The 23,779-nt window shown below is 46.7% G+C and overlaps 1 protein-coding gene across 1 annotated transcript in view; it reads left to right on the top strand.

The window, feature by feature from the left end:
- The window catches only part of CLIP2 (CAP-Gly domain containing linker protein 2), a 70,353-nt gene that overhangs the window by 40,366 nt on the left and 6,208 nt on the right, over nt 1-23,779 (top strand). The window contains 6 exon segments of the mRNA XM_032707614.1: nt 6,316-6,440; nt 10,818-11,031; nt 11,906-12,103; nt 13,216-13,319; nt 14,851-14,911; nt 20,883-21,827. Coding sequence (XP_032563505.1) covers nt 6,316-6,440; nt 10,818-11,031; nt 11,906-12,103; nt 13,216-13,319; nt 14,851-14,911; nt 20,883-21,827 — 1,647 coding nt within the window.

The raw sequence follows: 23,779 nt of genomic DNA, 5'->3' as shown, positions 1-23,779 counted from the left end.
CCTGAGTGAGAAACCATTTCATGAGAAGCTCCCTGGCCAGGAGAATTCCAGCCTCCCTAACCCCTTCTCCTTGGGCAGAGACAGCTCCTTGCTTTGCTGCCACAAGCTCTCTGAGCTATTTCAGTGGCTGAGACTGAAGCACAGCTGCTGTGAAGGCACATGAGGTGTCATGAAGGAAGGATTCTTGCCCTGTTTTTCCTGGTTAACCATTGGAGCTCTCCCAGTTTGTGGGGTCTGAGAAGTGCAGCAGTGCTCCTGTGTGGACTTCACAAACAATCACCATACATATTCCTTTATTGCAAACCAGGCAGTAAAGAAAGAATGACCATATTCTGTAGCTCTACCAAGGCAGGACTTTTCAGGAAAGGTGTTTTTAAGTGTTCCATTGCCTGCTTGCAGCTCCATCCATAAGGAGACCATCAACTGCTGTGTCATGACCAGAGAGTGTAGCAGTACAGCAGAGCCTCAGACCTTGCATGGGAGTGGTGGATCTCTGTCCCTGTGGAGGTCTGTGACAGGCAGTGGGAAGTGCAGTGTTCTGGTTGTTTGCAGGATTCAAGAGACAGGAAACCATTTAGGACTCCTTGTTAAAGCTCTTTCCTTGCTATAGGAGGTGGTTACCAAAGAGTGTGTAGTGACAGGACAAGGGGGAATGGATTCAGACTGACAGAGTTTAGGTTAGAAATCAGGAAAAGATTCATCTTTGTGAGGGTGGTGATGCTCTGGCACAGGTTTCCCAGAGAAGCTGTGGCTGCCCCATCCCTGCAAGTGTCCAAGGCCAGGTTGGGTGGGGCTTGGAGCAACCTGGGACAGTGGAAGGTGTCCCTGCCCATGGCAGGGGGTGGAATGAGATGGGCTTTAAGGTCCCTTCCAACCCAGACCATCCTGTGTTTCTGTGATTTCCTGGGACTGCAGTGAAACAAAGAGGGAAATAAATAGCCCAAAGCAACTGCCCTGCCCTGTGGCCACATGAACCCTTTGAGGCTCTTTGTGCACACACCCTCCTAACCATTCATTTGGGCTGAGGCATTGCCTGGCCCTTGTCTGCTGAGTGCAATGTTTGTCATTAAATAGGAGCTGTAAGTGGCCTGTGGTGGAGCAAACTGTGTTATTAATGTGGGTGGACTTTGTATCCAAGACAGCCCCAGGAGGGGATGCTGTAATTCCAGGCTTTCCTCTTACACCACCTCCCTAGGACATTATTTTCTCGCTGGTGCCTGACAGATAAATGCACAGCAATGTCTTGCATCAGCAGGGCTGTCAGACTCATTGCTGTGCAATACTGACTTGTGCTGTGGGGATGGGAAGGCACAAAGATAAGTGGTTGGATTAAAAGAAACTATAAAAATTCCTGTAGCTTCACGCATGGAGGGCTGGCCTGTAATTCATGGCTGTCTGTCTCTCCCCTCATCCTAAAAGCCAGTTCTGTCACACCAGGTGACATGGTGTTTATCTGATCAGATGAGGCTGCTGATGGTTGGATGGCACCTGAAGTAAGTTGTATTTATAGGTAAACCTGACCACAAGCTACACCTCCACCTTCCCACCAGCTCCTGAACACTGGCCCCAGTAAGTGATGGCCACATTTCCCATAGGTGTGTGCATTTACCTCCTTGTATTTACAGGTCATTATTTCAGGTGATCTGTAATGGCTGGACCCACACCCCTGTGCTGCTGCCAAAATCACCCTCTGTAAATCAAGTGTTGTATGGTAATTTTCAGCCATCAGTGCTTTTGGAAGAGCTAAATTATGTGTGGTGGGAGAACACAACTCCTGCCTCTCTCAGGTTGGGCTAGAAATAGGCTCCTTGTCTGAGTGGATGAGTGTAGGGGAGGGGGAAAAACCCCTCCACTTATCCTCAAGGGAAAGGATGGCTGCTCCAGTTTACGAGCTGGATACAGCCTGCAGGTACAGCTCAAACTGGAGCAAGCAGCACTTGTCCAGTAAAGGGGATTTCCAAGTTCTTGTTGGTATCATCCAATAACAGGGTGGAATAAGCTGATGTGCTGCACATGGGAAGTAGTTGAAAGTCCACAGGGTAAAGCAAGTATCCTGTGTCTGCCCTTTCCCCTCATCCCCTTCCTTTCTCTTCCCACAGGTGAGCAGTGGGAGAGTCTCCCAGCTCTGCCAGGGCTCGGGGCAGGAGCCCTGCAGGGAAGGCATGTCCATGTGCCAGGCACTCAGTGTTCCCACCTCCACCCTCTGGGCAGCAGCACTGTCTTGTGGAAATGCTTTGAAAATAACTTCAAGGGGCAAACTAGAATTTTAAGCAGGGAGCAAACATCATCTCTGTGGGGATGTGCTCGGGCAGGCGCCTCAGCCACTGCTGACCCCTGAACACGCAGGACGTGGTGGGGGCCAGTCCCTGCTGGCCTGAATCATGCAGAGAACTTTGTGTTTCTTTTCTCACTGAGCAGTATTGGAGGGTATTGAAGCAGAGCGTTGCACACAGGCCTTGGGGTGAGGGCTGCTCCCAAGAGGTTCTTGCTGGGAGCAAGAAGCTGCTGTGGGGTGAGCAGGGAGTCCATGAGGAGAAAAGGGCAAACACAGGCTGGAGGGGCCTGGCTCACAGCAGCCAGATTGAGGCATGGCCTGCTGCTAATTTGGTAAACAGTTCAAATTATGTATTTGCAGCTCTGATGAAGGCAGTGACTGGAAGGATTAACATCATTGTCTTTTCAGCCCTGGGATACTGGTCTGGATCCAATTTTGCCATTTCGATGAGAAGAACCTAGTGTAAAATGTGATGTTAGTGATACTACAACTGGCAGGATGTCCTTCCATGAGTGCACAGTGCTGTTCTGACTCACCAGTTAAGACTCAGACCTGCTAAATACTCCTGACTTCATTTTCTTGTGAAGGTCAAGCCCAAAACTGTCTTTTGAGACTACTGGATGTTTCATTGAGAAAGGGACAAGTCAGGAAGATAGTCTTTGATTTGAACATTCCAAGAACTCAGAGGAGTGTGACTCCAAGGCTGCTCAAATCCAGCTGGAGAGGATGGGCCACCACAAGCTTGTTTAAAGTCAATCAGAAGTGTTTTTACCTGAAGTGGAGAAACTTGGAATGTTGATGCTGATAAAAATATTCCCCAAAACAAAAAACCAAACAAACAAGTCTAATTTTACTGTGGCAAAATTGTTTCCATTTGTTGGAGCTTCAAGAGCTATTTTTAGCTGCTTTTTGATTTATTTTTGTTATTGTTAGTCATTTGGTTTGAGTTGTTTGTTTGTTTGTTTTTTTCCAAAAAAACCTGTTAACACTTTACATTTGGTAAAATCCCATTCTCTTGGGCATGAATAATCTCAGCAATGGTTTTGGTAAGGTAACTATTAAAGGCACCTCAGAAAAGCTTTGGGAGTTTTGTTCCTTTTTGAGCAAAACTTGTCAACTCTAAAAGCCACGATGTGTCTGAACTGAGATGGATGTTAATTCTGTGCTGTGTTGGGCTTGAACAAAGGGGTGGGTTGCCCTCTCCAGTTTGTCCTTGCCTCACTCTGGACACTTGGCATGTTGAAGATGTGACTGTGACTGATTAATGTGCCAGGTTGAGAGATGCAGACAGGTTCTCCACAGAGAAAATCTGGGATGTTCTGGGAGGAAATCTTCTGGTCTGCAGCTTGATGATGGCTGTGTTAATGCCATAGCAGCCAAACATGGATGGCTGTTCACACCTGGGTTGTGGATAGTGGTATCCAAGCCAGGCATGGGCAGGAGGGATGGCTGTGTGCTCCCATGAGTTATGCCCTGCTATTGCTAACCTCCCTGCCTTGTACCCTCTCCCAGGGTGATACCTCTGATTTATTGAAGGGTCTGATAGAAGCAAATGTTCTGTTCTGGTGAGTCCATTCCACACACAACCTGCCAGCTGGCTTCTTCCAGAAAGCATCACTTATTTTAGCGGCATTAGCAGATTATCAGGGCTCAATAAATCTGCACGTCTGAGTCGGATGAATTTTCTGGGCTCTTCATCCATCAGAGTTTCTGCCTGCCTGCCAAAAGATGGGAAGCTCAACAAGAAGGTTCAGTGCTGGCATGTGAGTGTGACAGCCTGATATTGGCTCTGTGGGGAGCCCAGGCTGTTGCAGAGCAGACGTGTCCGTCCTGGCTTGGGGCGGAACGCGTTGCTGTATGGCAGGGGTGTGTTTTATAGAGAGGATGGCAGAATAATTAATGCTTGACAGAGAAAGTAGAATGAGTTGCTCTGGAAGCAGGGAATCACGTGGCTTTTTGGGGGAGTGTTGGACCTGGGCTGCACCTGGAACCTTGGCTGATGTGGGGCTTTCAGATGGGAGTGTGACCTGCCCTCTCACTGCACAGTTTTGGTGTTGGCATAATTGTGTTTATCAGGTCAACAGGGATAGGTTTTTACTCTCCTGTATGGAAACACCTTCCTCAAATAGTATTGATGAGGACATAACTGAATGGTCCTTTTTGTGGGCAGAGGAGTGTGACACCTCCCCCAGTAGATGCCCCAGTCACACTGATAGAGGGACTTATAAGGTTTATAAGGTTTACGTGAGACTCTGGGGATCATCTGACTTGGTGAAGGAAATGTGACTCAATATCTGGAATTAAGACTCAATAAAAATAAAATTGAGGGGGCACACCAGCAATGGTAGGTTCTTATAAATGACATTAAGATTAATGACACCTATATTGAGTTCAACTTGCAGCTAAAGAAATGTATTAGAATGACATTAAATCACTGCATTAATATTAAGGGGCTACATCTGTATAAACTCAAGGCAATCAAAAAGGGGACTGGCATTTGACTGTGAGTGATTGGTAAAGAATTCCACTGTTCAAATCAATAACTTGCCAAGTGCCCAATGCTGAAATTGAGTCAACTTTTTACCCTGGGCACAGTGTAGGACCAGAAAGCTTCCTTGTGATCCTTTTCCTGCTGGCACATATTTTTCTCTATTATATAGCAAAAAAACCAACATCATCAAGGGTTTTGTTTTTTTTTTTTCCATAAGCAGCAGCATTCTGAATCCCTAGTGAGAGAAATTCCAGACTAACTCAAGCTGCACGCTGCAGCCTCTCAGGACTTGAGGTAGGACCCAGACTTCAGAGCTGTGCTGGTTAGTCCATTAAGGTGCAGTTATTTTTAGCCTGGGAAAACTCTCTTTCCTTTGCATAAGCAACTTCTAGGGATTCACAGTTGGTAAATCTAACAACCCTGCCCTGGAATAAACGAAGCTGGAGATTTCTGCATTTGACTATCACTGTTTTCTGTGGGAGAATATTACTCTGTTGATACCTGTTGATGTTAAATTTAATATTAAGAAAATTACTAACTGCAAGTCATTCAGGATGAAGTGGCAAATTGAATTTTAAACGTATTTTTAAGCTTTCTTCCTTGAACCTAGGGTCTGGCAGAGATAGGCTAAAAAAGGTTTAGGTCATATGCTGATTTACTAGAAGTAGGAACCTTTAGAACCACCCTCCTACTTTTTCCATCTTCTTTTTCTCATCCCAAGTGTCTAAGTAGGGGTGTTTAGTGCAAAGGCAGAGGCAGCTGCTGCTCAGTGCCATGTGCTCTCAGAGCAGTGATCAAAACACAGCTCCAAAGGTTCCTGACTTGTGCCCTTCTCGAATCTACTCAGCACGCTGGAGACTTTAATTATACACATGGAAGGAAAAGGTGTGATTTATTCCTAATTTTCCATGGAGGGGGAAAAAAACCTGTGCTGGAGGAAGCCTGGCAGGGAGCTGAGCCCCTCTGCCATGCATCTTGTTGGGAACTGCTGTAGGAAGTGTAGGTAAAAGTGGAGGCTTTTTCTGTGCAAAACACCTCTATTTTGAGCAGTTCCCTACATCCTTAGCAAACCCTGTGTGGGAGCAAGCTAAAGGAGCAATGAGTGCCTTCCTGGCTCAGCTGTCCCTTTGATGTCCTGTCCCAGCAGTGCCCAGAACTGGCACCTGGAAGAGCACAGGGCTGAAAACCTGTCAGTGCAGATCGTGGTTCTTCACACAAGGCAGGTATGAGCTGTGCCTGCAGGGCTTAAACTCCTTCCTGGCCTCACAAGTAACTTGCTGCAATTAGTTGACACCTTGAAATATGTTTTCATTCTATTTGCTCTGACATCTTCCAGGTAGGCAGTCCCAGAAGTGGGAGCTCATCAATTTGCTTGTAGTTATCGGAGAGACAACTTTAGTGCTGGGAGAACTTGGTGTGAGAACCATCTGCTGCTTTCATTAGATCTGAAACAGAAAATACTGATGTCCTGCCCTCCTTTCTCCATGCTTGTCCCAGCTTCAGTCCCCTGGTGTCCGTGCTCTAACCCTCAACTCCTTGTCTCCGACAGGTTGGTGGGACGAAGACGGGAGTCGTTCGCTACGTGGGAGAGACGGATTTTGCCAAGGGGGAGTGGTGTGGTGTGGAGCTGGATGAGCCCCTGGGCAAGAACGACGGGGCCGTGGCTGGTACCAGGTACTGTGTGCTCTGAAGCCCAGCCTGGGGCATGGAGGGTCCCACACACCTCCTGGGGTGGCTGGGAACAAGTGCCCTCGGAGCTGGGAGGAGAGCTAGGGCTGTGCTTGCTTGGACATTGTGGCCTGGGAGGAGGAGCCCAATTTTGAGCCTTTTAGGCTTTGGGGTGGCCTTGCAGGGAGATCAATACAAACCTCATCGCTGGGGCATTTTAAAGCATAATCAGATAATATCTGTGAAGAAGGAACCTGAGTAGCTTCAGGAAACAGGAGAGAGTAAGGAGAGAAGATAACTTACAGTGGAATTTAGTTTTTGCTAGAAATTGATTCTGTGATTATATTAGCTCTGCTTTCTCCCACACATGTCCTCCCATAAACTTTTTTCTTGCACTATATTTATAATTCACCCTGTCAGAACTATAGAAGACACAGATTTGACTCTTTTCTCCTCAGCTTAATATTGGTTTATTCTGTTCTTTCACAGGATAAATTCCAGAGATCTGAAAGAACAATTGGTAGTTGTTTTCTGTCCTTGTGCTAATTCTATGATGTGACAGTTGTCTGCTGATTGATCTTACCACCTCTGACTCCACAGGCACCTCCATTATCTTCTTTTCCCAAAAAGCCCCTGTTAGTACCTATAAAACTAGGTAGGGACATCTTGCAGACTTATTGGGAAGCTGTTTCTGTTCCTGTTGAATTTAGTTAAGGGAATGACCCCAGCATCAGATCTTGAGCTTGGGGATGTTCAAATATGAGTTATGCAGCAGCACTTTGACCCTGCTTCAAATACAGGTGGAACTGATTCCTTGTCCTTCACAAGTTCCTCCAGTGGGAAATACTGTTGGTTTTCTTGGAGCTTCTTAAGGCAATCTGGCTTAAGAGGAGAGATTTAACTTTGAAACTGAGGAGCTGGGAGTTCCTGCCTTGTTACATCTCAGGTTCTGTAATAAAGGTTTCTTGTGTCTTGTCCAGCAGCCATGTGCTTTCATTTTAATTAAGAGAAATGCTGCCTTGTTCAATGTCAGGGCAAGAAAGCAGTAAATGAGTGGCAGCAGCTGGCAGAGTTCCAGCCTGTTCTCAAAAAAGAAGAACCAGGATGGTAGAGAATAAATCATGGAGTGAATCCAAGTCCCTGCTTTCTTTATCAGACGCTTCAAATTATCTCTAAGTTTAATCTTCAGGGGGCTCAGAAATGATTTATGGTCTCTGTGCATGTGGAAGGTGTGAAAGGCAGATCTGAGTGCAGGGGTGCTCTCTGTGCCTCTCATCCTCACACCCCTGTTGCTGTAGTTTGAAAATTCAACTTTTGGAAGTCATCTGTCTTCTGAAACTGCAGCATCTTGGCTGAGGTTGTTTTGGTATGTGCCCTGTGGGCAAAGGCCTCTCCTTTGCCTCGCACTGTTAAGAGCAGGTTTGCAGCATTGTCCCTGTTTGTCCTTCGAGCCTTCATCCAGCCCTCTGATTTCCTTATGGCAGTGCTTTGGAGAAGCCAGCATGGTAAAACCAACTCCCTTGGTGCCTGCAGGCGCTCCTCAGTCAGCATTCCCCATGTTTGCTGCGGCCACGTGGAATTCTTGACGCTGCCCTGAGCTTGTCCTGCCAGGATCCGCGTGGGCAGAGGCTGCCCAGGACTCTGGAGTCAGTGCTTTGGTGGTGGTTGCCATCTAGTGAGCAACCCTGGCCTGGCTGCCCAAGGCCAGCACTGGCTGCTGCAGCAGCAGCTGCAAAAGGAGAGTGGAGCTCAAAGAGCTGACTGGAGACACTGGGCAGGGGTGGAAGCAGGAGAGGCACGATGGAGCAAAGGGCATTGTCACCGTCTTTGCTGCCCTGGGCAAGTCCAGTTGAGTTGGGGGTGAATTGGCTGAAATTTGTGGCAGGTCACTTGATTTTCCTGCAGGTCCAGGTCTGGATGTGCAGCGAGGGAAGGCTGAAGGGAGCTGGAGGCTGCCTGCAGGCTGTGGGTCAGCAGCAGTGCCCCAGAGGACAGGGCATCCCTGTGGGGAGCCCCTCTGTACATCCCATGGGTGCTGATTTGCACTGAGATCTGCTGCATCTGCTTTCCTGTCTGCACAGGAGACTACAGAGCTGCTGGTGTGGTTTGGTTGTTTCTTATCCACAAAGCCAAGCAAGTTCCATGTACTCATCTTTAGTGTATTATCCTTTGCCTGCTTATTTTGCTGTTCTTCCTTCTCTGCTCTGCTCTCTTAGGAGCCTTTGCCCACTAAACTGCTCAGAACTTTGCTTTTGCATAGTCTGTGACATGTCAGCCTTGGACACTGAAGCCTTTTTTCATCTATTTCAACATTTCCTGTGCTGTTTCCCACCTGCAGTTTTGCACTGCCATCACAACACCACTTTTTTTTCCCGTTTCCTCTCTGTAATGCGAGTCTGGAGCTCCTCAGCACTTAGTTTTCAAGTAGATTTTTTTTTTTTTCTGCCAAGTGTTCTGGACCCAATTCCTGCTTCTGAACTGTAAAAGTTAATTGCAACCACTTCCAATCTGGACTGAAAGAAAATGAGCAGATGTAGTGAAGCAAGTTTGGGCTTGCAAAGAGCTGTCAGGGGGCTTTTGAAGGCATTAGCCTTTGACACTGTTGTGTAGCACCAGCCTGTGCTTACACCAGGCAGACCTGTGGAAGGGGCTGTTGCCTGCCTGTGCCTACTGGAGTTTGGGAATATGATGCTGAGCTGGGCTTGGCTGGTTTGTAAGAGGTCAGCCTGTGGTATGGCTGGTTTTCCAAACCCAAGGGCCTGTATTAGCAGCAAGCTGAGGAGGCTGAGAGATTTGGGATTGTAGAGGGGTTGTTTAAAGTTTGTTATAGGGGAAAAAAATGGGTTTGAGCAGATGTTTGAAAATGAATTTTATTTTCATCTGGCTGGAGATCAGGCTGTTCCCTGGCCTCCCAAGCACACAGGGGTCTGCCTGTGACACAGCTGTATGGCTGCCAGCACTTAAAAATAAAAGGGAATTAGAGAAACAGCTGCTCACATCTGGAGAGGGAGGACTTGTGCTAGTAAAGCTGGATTTGTGTCATTTAGTCATTAGAACCTGTTTTTTATGTTAACATAGGACAGGCTGTTTTATGACCCAGTGTTTAGTCATAACCTTGCTGTGAAGCCTGTGAGAAAGAGCTCTTACAGGAGAGAGCTTTCAGTGTTGGCTGCTCCCCTGAAACAAGGGGATGTGATGCTGGACATGATCTGGTTTTCCTTGCTGCAGTGCAGGTGGCCAGCAACAGATGAACTCTGGCTCATTCCAGCCAGCCCGAGCCCTGAAGGGGTTTCCAGGGTTTGACACTGTGTTTTGGCTCATTTTTATTCTGGAAGAGGGCTCTGGAGGCTCACAATCATTGGGATCACTGCAGTTGTAGAAGAGTGCTTACACTGTAGTTATCCGATTCTTCCTGATTCTCCATCTTCTATGCTTGCATCTTTCTAAGTTTGTTTGCATGGGAACCAGTTTCTCTTTCTCTGCCACCCAGAGGAGGTGTCACACACTGGAATTTGCTGTAATGGTATTTTTACCTTCACAGTTAGGAGCTGCCATTTTCCCCCTTCTGTTTCGGTAGGGAAGTTTTTTTACTTTGTATAACATTTATCCAGTGCTGTGTGATTCAGACTTTTTAATTAAACACAGAATGCCAGACTGGTTCAGGTTGGAAGGGACCACAGTGGGTTATCTGAGAAGGGTCTCCCACCTCAGGAAGGGTCATCCCAGAGCACTTGGCACAGGAATGTGTCCAGACAGTTCTGGAATATCTGCAGCAAGGGAGACTCCACACCCTCTCTGGGCAGCCTGTTCAGTGCTTGGTCACTGCACAGGGAAGGAGTTCTTCCTCATGTTCAGGGGGAAATTTCTGGGCATCATGGCCCATGGCCTCTTGTCCCATTGCTGGGTGCCCCCAAGCACAGCCTGGCCCAGCCTCTGACACCTCCTTTCAGACATACTTTACTACCTGAGTTTCTTCAAAGCAGGGTAGAGAGAACACGCAGGTTTTGGGAGGGTTGGTTTGTTGGGAAGGTTGGATTGTAAGGGAGCAGTGCTCTGGCTGTGCTTATGTTCTGGGATGTTTGTGCTCTCCAGGCTACCAGATGGGTCTTTCCTGGCGTCTCATCAAAGTGCACAGCAACTAGTGCGTGGTAATTATCTCAGGATTCCCTGCTAAAGCACCACAAATGAAAACAAGGGGATTGCCAGTACAGCAAGTACAGGAAAGGGGAAATAATCCAACCACTTGCACACAGGAAACAACGTCACAGCAAAGCACCCAGAGATGAGCTGAGGGATTTGTACTGCTTGGCAGTGCCATTCTGCAAGGCTTGGGTGAGATGGATGCTCTGCCATTTGTGACTTGGTGTATCTCCTGTGTTCCAGGTATTTTCAGTGCCCTCCCAAGTTTGGCCTCTTTGCTCCCATCCACAAGGTGATCCGGATTGGGTTCCCATCCACCAGCCCTGCCAAGGCAAAGAAGAGCAAGAGGATGGCCATGGGAGTGTCAGCCCTGACCCACAGCCCCAGCAGCTCCTCCATCAGCTCCGTCAGCTCCGTGGCCTCGTCGGTCGGGGGCAGGCCCAGCCGCAGTGGGCTGGTAAGTGGCTCCTTCCAAGGACTGGGCAGCCTCAATCCACATCTGTGACCAGGCTCCACAAAGCAGTTGGGGTTTTCTTGCAGCAACTCTTCCTTCAGTGGGGTGGGAGGAGTGGAGTGTGGGATGTTGTTACCCACTTTACAAATGGTTTCCCTCCGTGGACACAGGAGTTGTAACACACACGGAGTGACTGTGACTGTTAAAGGGACTGAAATGTGATTTGCAGTGTGATAGTCTGGGCTCTGCTGTCAAGAGCAGGTTTATGAGGGATCCCTGCAGAAAAAGGCCACTGCTCAGTGGAGGGTGGACTTCAGAGGACCGGAGGGTGACACTGTCCTGGATCACATGCCTGGGGTTTTGGCAGGTGCTCAAGCAGGGGGACAGCAGAGCAGGCAGCAATATTATTAAAAGCTCTGGCTCTGTCACAGTATGTGCTGCAGAGCACCTGCAGTCCACTTGGCTGGGGACAAGGGTGCAGTGTCACTCTAGGGAGTGGTTCTGGTTTCCAGTTGAGATTATTCTGCCCAACTGAGCTCACTTTTTGGGACTTCACCAGTGCAGGTCACCAATAAAATGTATTTAAGAAGGCAGATGATACAATGCATGATAATCTTTCCTGACCCAATTCACATCCCACATCCTGTACTTTTGGAAATGGTCCTTTCATTGCAGTGCAGAGGAACTGCTGAGCTTTTGTGAGCATTGTCCAGGTGCTTCACAGACTTAACCTCACCTGTGTGGTCCAGAGCTGCAACTGCAGCTCTGTACAGCTGAATAAATGATCATTAGGTGAGCAGATTTAACAGGGGACTTCAGCTCTTCTGGGCTGGGGAGGACATGGCTTTACCCCCTCTCTTTTTAACTCTTTTTCCAGCTGACAGAGACCTCTTCTCGGTACGCCCGAAAAATCTCTGGCACCACAGCTCTGCAGGAGGCACTGAAGGAGAAGCAGCAGCACATTGAGCAGCTGCTGGCAGAGCGTGACCTGGAGCGGGCAGAGGTGGCCAAAGCCACCAGCCACATCTGTGAGGTGGAGAAGGAGATTGCCATCATGAAGGCCCAGCACGAGCAGGTAGGAGGTGATGTGGCTTTATCACTAGCTCTCAAATATCTGAGTATTTGATATCCCCTGAAAGTTTCAGGTCGTGACATTACCCCTGTACATGAAACTTGGCCTCTGAATTTCTAATTTTGGTGTGGTGAGTTAAGCTGAGGCTCTTTCTCCCCTCTCCCAGTGTCACATGTGCTCACTCTGCCCCGAGCCAGGAGCAGGAAAAGGGCTGTGCCAGATAAAAGGCAGTAGATAGTTTGTGTCTGGAGGATCAATACATTTCAATGCTGAAATGCAAGTGGAGAGCAAATTTGTTACCCTCAGCTACCCAGTCTGGCCGTGGCTGTGACTGCATTGCAGTGATTTTTGTGGTGCTGAGAACATCAGCTCAGTTCATATGCCACAGCTTTCCTGCCAGAGAGAATGTTTTTATCACATTAATAAAGTCAGGAGATCTGGAAGGAAAACAGGCTGATCATATTAGGTTGTTTTGGGGTTTTTTAATGAGCATTTGTACAAAGGGTATTTTATGCACTTTGAATGCTTAAAGAGAGGAGTTGCTTGTGCGTTTGTCGGTGTGGATCTCGAGTGACTGTTGGTGTCCTAAATGACTTCCTTATGCTTATAAAGCCCAGTCAGCTACCTAGGAGCAGGGATGGCACTGTATGTGTGTGGTGGGTCACACCTGCCTGTCCAAAATGCAGGAGAAGTTTGGAAATCAACTGCAAGCTGATGGCTTTCTTGTGTGTAGTGTTTTCCAGTAATTATCAGTAACAAATGAATTAACAGCAGTCTGAAGTGTTTCTTATTTTGTGACCAGATAACCTCTGACTAGATTTTCAAAACTGTTCAGGCTTCAAGTTCTTAACTCTAGTCAGAGCTGGATTCTCCAAAGGGCTCAAGTCAGAGGGGCACTGAAGTGTGGACCAAACTTACAGCTGCTGGAGACTGAGCAGTTTTTGTCTTCCTGATACCCACATCCTGTGCTCTTTGGAAAATCTGCCCTCTTACCACAGTGTCCTTTGAAACAGATCATCAAAACTCTCTGTTCCCTTGTTCTGATCCTTTTTTTTAAACAACCCTGTACTTCAAACATTGGTGACTTTTGTGCTTGGGCTCTTTTTTTGCTGCAGTATGTCACAGAGGCAGAGGGAAACCTCCAGCGAGCACGAGCCTTGGTGGATGGGATGCAGAAGGAGAAGATTGAGCTGTTGAACCAGCTGGAAGAGGAGAAGAGGTAAAGCAGGAGTGTGGTGAGGGAGGTGGAGTCGTGGTATGGGCAGTGACAAAGGTTACAGGTGGTTCTGGCTGAGGATAGAGTATAAAATAAGTGTTGGATCATAAACAGGCCTGTACAGGCTGGGCCATCACAGACTGCTCTGTACAACCTGGCTTTGCTAAAGACCCCTTCCTCCCCTTTGTTTGTGATGTGCTGATCTTGAGGACATTCCTGCTGAGGAAGGGAAGCCAAACTGGAGTACAGCCTTACTGTGGTGTGATTCACCCTCTCCCCACATCCCAGAGGCTCCATCCATGTGTATATGACGATGCATTTCCTCTCTGGATAAGAGTGAAGATCTGCTTGTCCTTGTATATATGGAGTCCAATTTCTCCATATATATAATTAAACTCTTCAGTGGGAATAGAAAGACATTTCTGTGCATTAGATAACTGGAAACAGTGTTGGTTTCAATTGACTGATGCCCCTCCTGAGGATGAATTGTTCTTTTGTGCATAAGTCTCCCTGTTCTTCTGGTAGGCAGCTCACTTTCCCAGCTCCAGGAGGCCCTTTAACCCAAGACAGCTGAGTTTTTCCCTAAATATCAACAGATGCCTCCTCTAATTAGAAGGAGGTTTAGACAAGGAAGCTTGTTTATGAAGTTAGATATGTACACTCACAGCTATTTTTATCTGTAACAGAATCAGAGTCCTTACATCTGGCTACCAGCTCAACATCCTCATTATTGCCTTTTTTTTTAATTAGCAAAGAGAACAAAGAGGGCTGAGTTTAGCAGAAAATTGAATTATTTTGTATTGTTACTGGATTCTCTCTTCCAAAAGAGAAGAGTCCTCGGCGTGCCTGTGTTTGTGCTTGTGGTTCCATGTGCATTTATCCATGACTGGCCTGTACAGTCTGTGGGGAGGGCTTTTCTGCCAGGGTAACTCACAGTTTCCACGTTATTGTAACATTAAGCACTGCCCACCCTCTGCCAAGGAGTCGGAGGTTCCAATTCCCTTGGAATACTTTGTATGGACCCCGTGCATTTGGCACAGGAATTGCCCAGTGCTCAGCTGGAAGATAACAAGGTTTAAATAAAGCAGTGACACTTGGCTGTGGTTTGCATGTTTTCAGGATCCCAGTGTCAGAGAACAGTAGCTGTGTGTGTCTGGGAGGATGTATGTACCTTGCAAGAAGGTCGTGTTTGCTGTGTGGAAAGTTTGTCCTGCTCCGTGGATCTTGCTGCTCAGTTTCTGCTGAACTGTTTGTATCCAAAGGTGGTCTGTCTCCCTCTCCTCTCAGACTTTGGTTCTGCAGACCATGATGTTGTTGTTTTTGGTTTTTTTCCTAGAACACAAAAAATCTTACCAGTAGCTTTTGGGCAGCTTTTCCATTTGTTTGTAGTGATCTCTCCATTGATGCCGTGTCCCACTAATCCATAAAACTTGAGTAAGGGTCCTAGTGAAGAGGCCCATATGTGTGGCTGCTTAGACAGAGGGTGCTGGTCTGGGTGTTCCTGATTGCTCTTTGTGTCTCTTCCTCTCCTCAGGAAAGTGGAGGACTTGCAGTTCCGTGTGGAGGAAGAATCCATTACAAAGGGGGATCTGGAGGTAATTCCTAACGATGTTACCAAATTATGGGGTCAAAACCTGAAATTGCATGTAGGACCTCCCTCGAGTCACCTCTGCCACCTTTTGCTCCACTCTAAGCAATACTTAATGGATGGCTTTGGACCTGCTGTGAACACCAGGGTGTAAACTGTGAGGATTGATCTTTGGTGTGTTGCCCGATGACTACTCACACTGGGAGCTGCCTGGAATTAATCTGTCACCCCGAGTTGCCAAGTCATGTTAAAATCTTTATCTGAATGCGTTGCAACATATGTTTTTCCATCTAGAAATTGACTGCTCAGTCCCTATCCCTGCAGTGTCCTGCTCTTAGCAGCTGGTGGGGTACACATGATCTCCTGGTTGGATGCTGTTTAATTCCAGATGAAATGCTGTGTATCCTGAGGAATCCTTGTGTGGAGTCCCCTGCCCACAAGTGTGGGGTTGGACACCGGGGCTGACACTCTGTCATTGGGAAGGGCTGTTGCAGTGAGCATTGTGCAAGCTGGAAGTGATGCTGGGAGCTTGCCCTTGAGTGGGAGGCTTTTCCAGGGAAGAAAAAAGAAAAGAAATCTCTCTGTGAAAGCAAGGCCCTGCTCTCCATGTGTAAATCAAGAGGATTTCCCTTCTCTTTAACCAGAGTGCCAGGTTAGTAACAGCCAGAAATGTCAAGGGCCCTGTGCCTGTTATTTGCTGTCAATCATAGCAATAGAAGCCCAGGAAAATTGGAAAACTAGGCAATGGATATGTTGCTGTGGTTGTGACCCTCTTGGCACAAACCTCTCCTCTTTACCCAGAAGCTGAAGGAGGTGTTTGACAGGGTGTAAATCAGCACTGCACTGATAGCAGACCTTTGCTAAAGCACAGCAAGTGCAGTTTCTGCCTGGTGTGTGGGTGCAAAATCAGGTTTCCATTGACCCTTGAGCTGACAGGTTCCCCCAGTGTTTTAGAGAAAGGTGGTTGATCCATCCATCCTTCCCTTTGAGAGCAGTGAATTGTCCCTGTGGAAGCTCCAAGTGTTTAAGCCTGGCTGTGTAAAACTGGCAATGGGACCAGGGTGAACCACCAGGTATATTTGGATGTACCTTTTTTGTTTTAAAGCCATCATCCTTAGCAAGATGATAAGCTGCTGTGACATATCCTCAGACTGGGACCTGCAGTCATAGATCTGATTTTCCTGGGTGGGAAGGAATTGTTTTGCCATGGGAATGTGACCAAGCTTCCAGCCGTTACAGTCCTGTCCTCACTTCCATGTTTGTCTGTATGAAAGACCAAATAGCTTAGGAAAGCTTGATTTCCTGTGATCCAGGGAACTGGGATGTTCTCCATGAGTCCAACATCGGTGCCAGCACAGGCATTGGCAGAGGGCTTGGCTGTGGTCAGTTTTTACATCCTGTCCTGCCTAATTTGGATACTCATATTTGAATGAGTGACCCCCTGGAGCGAAATCTCACCTTCCTGCTTTGTTGTGGAGGCAGTTAGGATTTCCAGAAGTAAGTAATTAACTTTTGAGGGGCCTCCTATTGAAAATCGAGGGTAAGTACTCCTTTATGCTGCAGTGTGTTGTCTGGGAAATGGCTGTTCCTGATATTCTTTGTGTAAAATCATAACAAAGTCTAGCAGTGTCTGCAAGCACAGCCCTTGGCATCCCTCTTTGGAGCTGAATGAACCAAAAGCAAAACCCAGTGACAGTTGACTTCCCTCCTCTGGTTTTGTGGTCCCCTTACACCACCAGCTCTTCCAAATATTCAGAGGGGAATGTTTATCTTGACTTAACAGACAGTGACAAATATGATGGTAAGAACAGATTCTCTCTCTGTGGTCCCTGGATCCCGGGTTTCTGCTGAAGGCTTGGCTGAATCCCTGCTGTTTGTCCCAATAGTATGTGGGTTTTGAACAAATCCAGGGCTCTTGGGTGTTGAGCATGGCAGGCAGCATCCTTGGAAGCTCTTTGACCAAAGAAATCCTTCTGTTGGAGGCCTGGTGATACAGATCAAGGTTTTGGACCTCTGATAGAGCAGCTGTGGATTTAGCCCTGAAATGAAGTTATGAATTCAACCCATTTTTGATCCAGGTTGGCAATGCTGATGCTGTGGTGCTTTGGAAGATGAAAAACAAATGCAGGAAAAGCTTTCAAGAGCTTTGGAAGATGAAAAACAAACACAGGAAAAGCTTTCAGGAAAGGCTTTTTGTGGTGGAAAAACCACAGTTTATAGGATATATTATCCTCATCAAGGAACTCTGTCATGCTCATCTCCTGGGTCCTGCAGCATGTCTTGGATGCCTCTGGGAAGTCAGTTTGTAATTTGTGAACAGTAATTTAAGGCTAATAGCTACAAGTAGGTCTGAAATTCATATCTGAGCTTCCTCAAAGTGCAGGAAAACTTTGGATTTGAGGCTCTGACTCATCCTGGCTAGTGCTGGCGAACCAACTTGCATAAAATAACACAGGATTTGATGCAAATCTAAAGTTAAGGGCTGTAAAACAGTTGATCTAACTTTCTTCCCTGTTGATTTTTTTTTTTTGGCTCTATTTTAATATGTTTTTCCAGACTTGGAAAACAGCAGGATTAATAGATACTGAGCAAGAATATCAGGTGTGCTTGACTGGGAACTTGAGTGTCAACCTCAGGACTCTGGAATCTCTTTAGGAGGTCCAGAGATGAGTTCTGTACTAGGTCAGCTTCTTCAGGTAGCCAAACTCTGATGTGCTGCCACCAGTTAATTTATTGATGTCCATGGAATATTTATTCCTGTAAGTAAAATCAAGCCTGGAACCTCTATCTGAAATGTGGATCTTTGAGCTTTGCAGAGAGCAGAATTAATTTTATTTAATTAAGTAACTATCTTTTTTTTTTTTCTTATTAGGATGCATTCAGCCAACTTTTGCACTTAAATGATATTATTTGGGGGTTTGATATGTGGGTTCTTGAATGAACATCTTTTTTCCCCTCCTTCAGGGGTCAAATAGGGCACATAAAATAAGGAGTAGTCCTGAATATATCTCGAAGTTGAGATCTTCACTATCTATGAATACATGTGCAATGATATTTTTCAAGCCTTAAAACGTGGATTTTTGCAAACTTCAGTTGCCATCATTTGTACACAGCTAAGACCTGCTTTAGAGTAGGGAAGGGCAGAAAATCCTTAAAACTTGTTCCAATAGAAAGAAGGAGAAGCAATTATATGGAAAATGAAGGGCAGAAAATGGGGGTAAAAAATGGTTCTGAGCAGGTTTGTTTGCTTTTTGGTAGATTGACTTTTTTAATTTGGTGGATTAAGTTTAATTTAAAGAAAAATGTTTGGTTTGTAACTAAAAAAAAAAAAAAATGTGAAGACCAGAGTCTGCATGCATTTCCCCATGTCTCCTCTCCTCTTTTATTTATGGGGAAATTTTACATGATATTTTACAGTGGTGATTGTGGAGTGCTGAAGTTTGTCACCAAATGCAGCTTTGTGGTACTTCTACTTTAAAAGTGAAGGGCACTGAAGCAAAGCCCAAAGTCAGTGCCCCTGGATTTGGGCAGGTTACATAAACTTCTTGTGTTTAACCATTTGCCAAAAAAACAAACAAAACCCCAAAGCAGCAACAACAACAAAACAACAAAACCAAACAAATAAAAAACAAAAAACCCCAAACCAAAACAAAATAGTTGTTTTCTTATGCCAAGGCTAGTGGAGTCTTGGTGTGCAAAAATCACTGTTTGAGATTCCTGGCAGCCCTATACAAACCCAAAGCACTGATTTGTAGGACAGTTGGGAATCTCAATGTCCCCAATTTGCTTCAGTGCAGTGTATTTGGGGTTTTACAACACTCCATGAGCAGTATGACCTTCTTTTTCTCCCACTTAGTGCAGGGGTCACAGAGTCTCCAGAGCAAAAAGAGGATGGGAACTTCCAACTCTTTTCAACCTACCTTGTGATTCTTCTCGAGGGGAGATTCGGAGAATCATGGCAAGGTCTTTGCATTCCCTGTGTGGTGCAAAGGCCTTGTACTTGTGGGAGCTTTGCTTTTTAGGAAGTGTCTCCAGCTGCTGTAGGAAAACCCCGAAGCAGGTTTCTAATGCAGAAGGATGTTTTCCCTCACATATTCAGTTTTCCTGTGACTAGCCACTACAAGTACCATGTAAAATCCCTTAGGGACCGTTTTCTATTTGGTTGGATTTTTCCTCCTTGTTTGGATCTTTATTCTCCTCCTGTTGTGAACTGCCTTTCCTTGTCTTGTACGCTGGAGATGATGTTGCAGCCTTCTCTTTCCCTCTCTTTTCTCTCTGTCTCTCTCTCCCTTCCCCTCCTCCCACCTCCACTGTTCTCTTTTCCCTCTGTGTGACCAGACTCAGACGCAGTTGGAGCATGCCCGAATACGGGAGCTCGAGCAGAGCCTGCTGTTTGAGAAGGCACAGGCTGAAAAACTCCTCAGAGAATTAGAGGACACCAGGGTAATGGACCCCCACTTGCCCTGCCTGCAGAACAGCGCTTGCCCCTGCGTTGATGCTCATGATGCCTTGCTTTTGGGTTTCTTTCTTTTGGTTTTTATGGGGTTGATTGATTTTTGGCTTGAACTTTAAGCTTCCCTGATTATTTTTTGTTTGTTTTGTTTTGTTTTATTTGCTCTCTCTCCTGGGAATAGTAGTACGATGTGATTTCTAGCTTTGCTTCTCATGGGGGGACTTGTTTCTCAGACTGGGTTTGCTGCTCTGCCCCATGCCACCATCTGACACGAGCTCTTCACAATTCATTTTTCAGTTAACATATCCCAATAATATCTGCACCCTGCACAATTCATTCTGCATTGAGGCTGCAGTAGGAAATGACATTGCAATCAGCATTCCCTTTGCTCCCCCTTGCCAGCTGTGGGAGTGCCATCTGCAACAGGACATACTGGTTAGGGCAGGTGGGCCTGCTCTGATCCTTGGACAGGCTGCCCAGAAGAATCCTAAAAGCAGACAGATCTGGAAAGGGCTTTTTCATGCTGGTGTGGTTGTGGGAAGCAGCAAACTTGCTGCAGTGAGCTTGTGTCTCACCAGTGGGTTTGACAGCTGTAGAAAAAACAAACATGAGGGACTCCAAAAGGTCTGACTGGTTTGAACCCCCCTGTGCCCTCCTAAAATAACCACCACCAGCCTCCCGGGCCGATGGTTGGTGGGGAAACAGCAATTGAAACGGAGTGGAATTCATCACTTAGGTTTTGGCTCGGTTTCCTTGTTTCTTCTGCTTTTTTTCTAATATTTCATCTAGTCAAATCTCTTCTCCATCCACAGCTGCAGCACCCTGAACTCCCTGTGACTCACAGGTAGTTCGGCCCTGCCAGGTTACAATCAGATCCTAAGATATTGATCCATAGCCCTTATGCTCAGCGTTCACCGTGGCCAGATTTATTGTCTTGCATCCTCTAGCCTCCTACGTTATTTTGACTTTGCTAATAAACTCTAACAAGTACTCATGTGTAAAAATCCCTTTTCCTTTTTACACCAGGGTAAACAAATTCTGTTACAGCAGAGAGGTCTGTAGGCTGAGGATTGCTGAGCAATAAAGGAAACATGATATGCTTAATGCTGGTTTCGATGCTTGTGATATTCCTGCATGTGCAGTCACATCTCCTCTGTGCATCATCTGGCAGGATGCCTGGTCTGAAAACATAATGCCCTTCCAGGACATTATTTTTCATAAACTATTGTTGCTCTCTAGCGAATTTCAATGGTTATTTCCAAGATGTTTTTTCTGTGGAAAACGAGAGGTTCCTGTTAAAGAAAAACAAATTGCAATTGGCACAGACATAACTGCGAGTTGTCGGTGCTGGTTACCCTGGTGCAAAACTGTGCTCAAGTTGGAGGGTACCGGGTCTTCTTTTGCTGTTTATTTGAATTTTGACTGATGTACTTTGGATTTACCTCCACTGGAGCACACTTACTAAAGGGGGAGGACGCGGCGGTGAGAGGCGGGCGCTGACTTTGTGTTCTCTGTTGTGTTGCAGTTAACAACAGTGGCAGAGAAGTCCAGGATCCTGCAGCTGGAGGAGGAGCTGAGCCTCAGGCGCAGCGAGGTGGACGAGCTCCGTCAGTGCCTCAGGAGCTCTCACCAAGCAGAGAGCCCTGAGCATAACCTGGGCTTGCAGTCGGAGGCCCTTCGGCTGCGGGATCAGCTGCTCTCTGCCAACAAGGAGCACCAGAAGGAGAGCAGCCAGCTGAAGGAGAAGTATGAGAAGACGTTAAAGAAGTACCAGCAGGAGATGGAGAAGCTGAAGTCTGTCAACGAGAAGTACTCGCAGGAAATCGTTGACCTAAAGCATAAAGTTCAGCAAGCCACTAATGAGAACATGGGGCTTATGGACAACTGGAAGTCCAAGTTGGACACGTTGGCTTCTGACCACCAGAAGTCTCTGGAGGACCTGAAAGCCACGCTGAACTCAGGCCCTGACACCCAGCACAAGGAGATCGTGGAGCTGAAGGCAGTGGTGGAGAGTATAAAGATGGAGCACCAGCTTGAGTTGGAGAACCTGAAAGCAAAGCACGACATTGAGACAGCTGTGCACGTAAAGGAGAAAGAGAGTCTCAAACTGAAGCTGCAGGAGGCTTTGGATGAAGTGGAAAAAAGCAACAGCAACTGGAAAATGCAACTGGAAACCAAAAGCAGTCAGCACCTTCTTGAGCTCCAGGATGTGAAGGACAAGTGTCGAGATGCTGAGCTGAGGGTGCATGAACTGGAGAAACTTCATGGTGAATACACAGACCAGACAGAAGCAATAGCTTTCTTGAAAGAGCAGATTTCTTTGGCTGAAAAGAAGATGTTGGACTATGAAACGTTACAGAAAACAGAAGCCCAGAGCAAACAGGAGATCCAAAGATTGCAGGAAAAAGTGCTTGTCTTAGAGAACAAACTGCAGTCCCTGGAGGCCCTGCACCCTTCTCAGCATGCAAATGTATGACTTTGGGGTAGTTTTGTTTGTTTATCATCACTCTTGGTAACCCTTCCTAGGAGTAGCCCTCAGCTGCTGCCTCGTGCAGTTTTCTGAGGCTCAAATACCTGGATGTTTTTTTCCTTCCACTGACAGTGCTCCTTCTGCACTTTATCTCCACGCTGAAGGTGTCTTCCCTCTCTTGAAATCCAGTACAGTGGGACAATTAGGAAAAATGCGAGCCAGGAGAAGCAAGTGGGGCCACACCTGGGCTTGGAGGCTGCTGTGGCAGCAGAGCAGGGTGGTTGTGGTTTGTCAGGGTGGGCTCTCATCCTGAGCAAGCAGCGTTCTGAGCTGGAAAAGCATCATTCCTACAGTACAGCTGTATTCCTCCAAGGAGCTGCAGCAGCCTTGGTGTCCTTTGGGGTGGGTGGAGGGAGAGGGTGGATGAACAGTTGCCCTGAGACAGGGCAACATTGCCTTCTCAGCACCTGGAGCAGGATTTAAGAGCCCCAGTGAGGGGGCTGAGCTGTGGGGTGGGGTGGGGGTGCCAACAGCACAGCAGAGGCAGTGGGGAGGCTTCACAGCATGTATGGAGACAAGGAAATGTTGATTTGAGGATTATAGTGGGAGGGCTGCTGGCAAGGGTCAGGATGGCACCAGGCTGGGGAAACAAATACCTGATTGAATATGAGTCCTGAACCTCCCAGGGAAGGCTGGAATAAGAGCAATAATAGTATGAAGAGGTCGTTTTTCTGTGGCCTTTGTCTCTTTGTCATCCTTTTTTTTAATAGTCCCACAGGATGCCATCATCCTGCCTTTGTGCATGGCACAGGGACATGTGGCTGGTTCTGCACTGGAGTGAGGGGGGAGATTGCTACTTCTGGCTCAAGGCTGGGCCCCCTATTGTGTTTGGATTCTGCATGAGAAAAGAAGCAAAAAACCCCAATTTACCCTGGTCCTGTGGGATGCAGAAAATGAAAATAAGCTGTAAAATGTGCATGTTTAAGAATGCTGTCTTGAATTGACTGGTGATGTAGTGCTGTCTTCCAGACAGAGTTGCCAGTGAAGTGAATTCACTGCCTGTGTTAATTTCCCAACACCAACAGCCCCATTGAACCAACTGCACCTTCAGGTAGCAAAGTCAAGCCCATGAGTTCCTCTTGGCCAAGTCAGAGCTTGCAAAAGGGCACACTGAGGAGAGGCAAAAGCCAAGGAGGAATCTACAGCACTGATGGTGTTTCAGGGGTTGCTCCAGTGTGTTCATCTAGTAAAGACAGTTGGGAACAATAAGTAGAGTCAGGGCCCTGGGAAAAGTGGGCTGTTATTACAACATGTCACATGCTATAGCTGAAATTCAAACAGGAATGAATGGAAAAGAAGAAGCTGGAGGCCTTCCAGAGCCCCTTAGATAAATGAGAGGGCTCTGGGGGATATTGATACTGGATTAGAACCCGGGAGTCTTGAAGTAATTATTTCAACTGTGGTCGATTAAAATCAGGAGAATAGGGAAGAAATGCATGGGTGAAAGCCTTTGAGGTCACAGGTCAAGTTCTATTTTAAAATGTTAATTTAAAGTGACTGCAATGGTATTAACTGTCCAAGTATTTTAAACAATCAAACGTGTCTTGTGACGGTGTTCCTAGACCTTCAAGTGAGAACCACAACTGTGCTCCCAAGAGCAGTTAAGTAGTTTTTCCATACCAAAAGTACCTCAGGAAATGGGTTTCCCTTTCAGGGATGCTCCTGCTTCTGTTTGTGTCCTACAGCCCACTCAGACTTTTGGGGACTGACCTCAGGACTCTCAGTGGTGGCCACAGTGGCCTCATGTCACGGAAAGCTTGACTGTGAGCTCTGTGGCCTCTGGCTTTTCCTTGCAGTATAGAAAAGGGGGGAAAGGCAGAATCTCTATATGGACCAGCATTTGCTTGTTATTATTTTATTGATGCATTCATTCTCTAATTATTATTATTTAT

Source organism: Chiroxiphia lanceolata, chromosome 20, assembly GCF_009829145.1.
Source record: "Chiroxiphia lanceolata isolate bChiLan1 chromosome 20, bChiLan1.pri, whole genome shotgun sequence".
NCBI classification, from domain to species: domain Eukaryota; kingdom Metazoa; phylum Chordata; class Aves; order Passeriformes; family Pipridae; genus Chiroxiphia; species Chiroxiphia lanceolata.
Note: the sequence above shows the minus strand (reverse complement) of the source record. Positions and strands in the feature narration are given on the sequence as shown.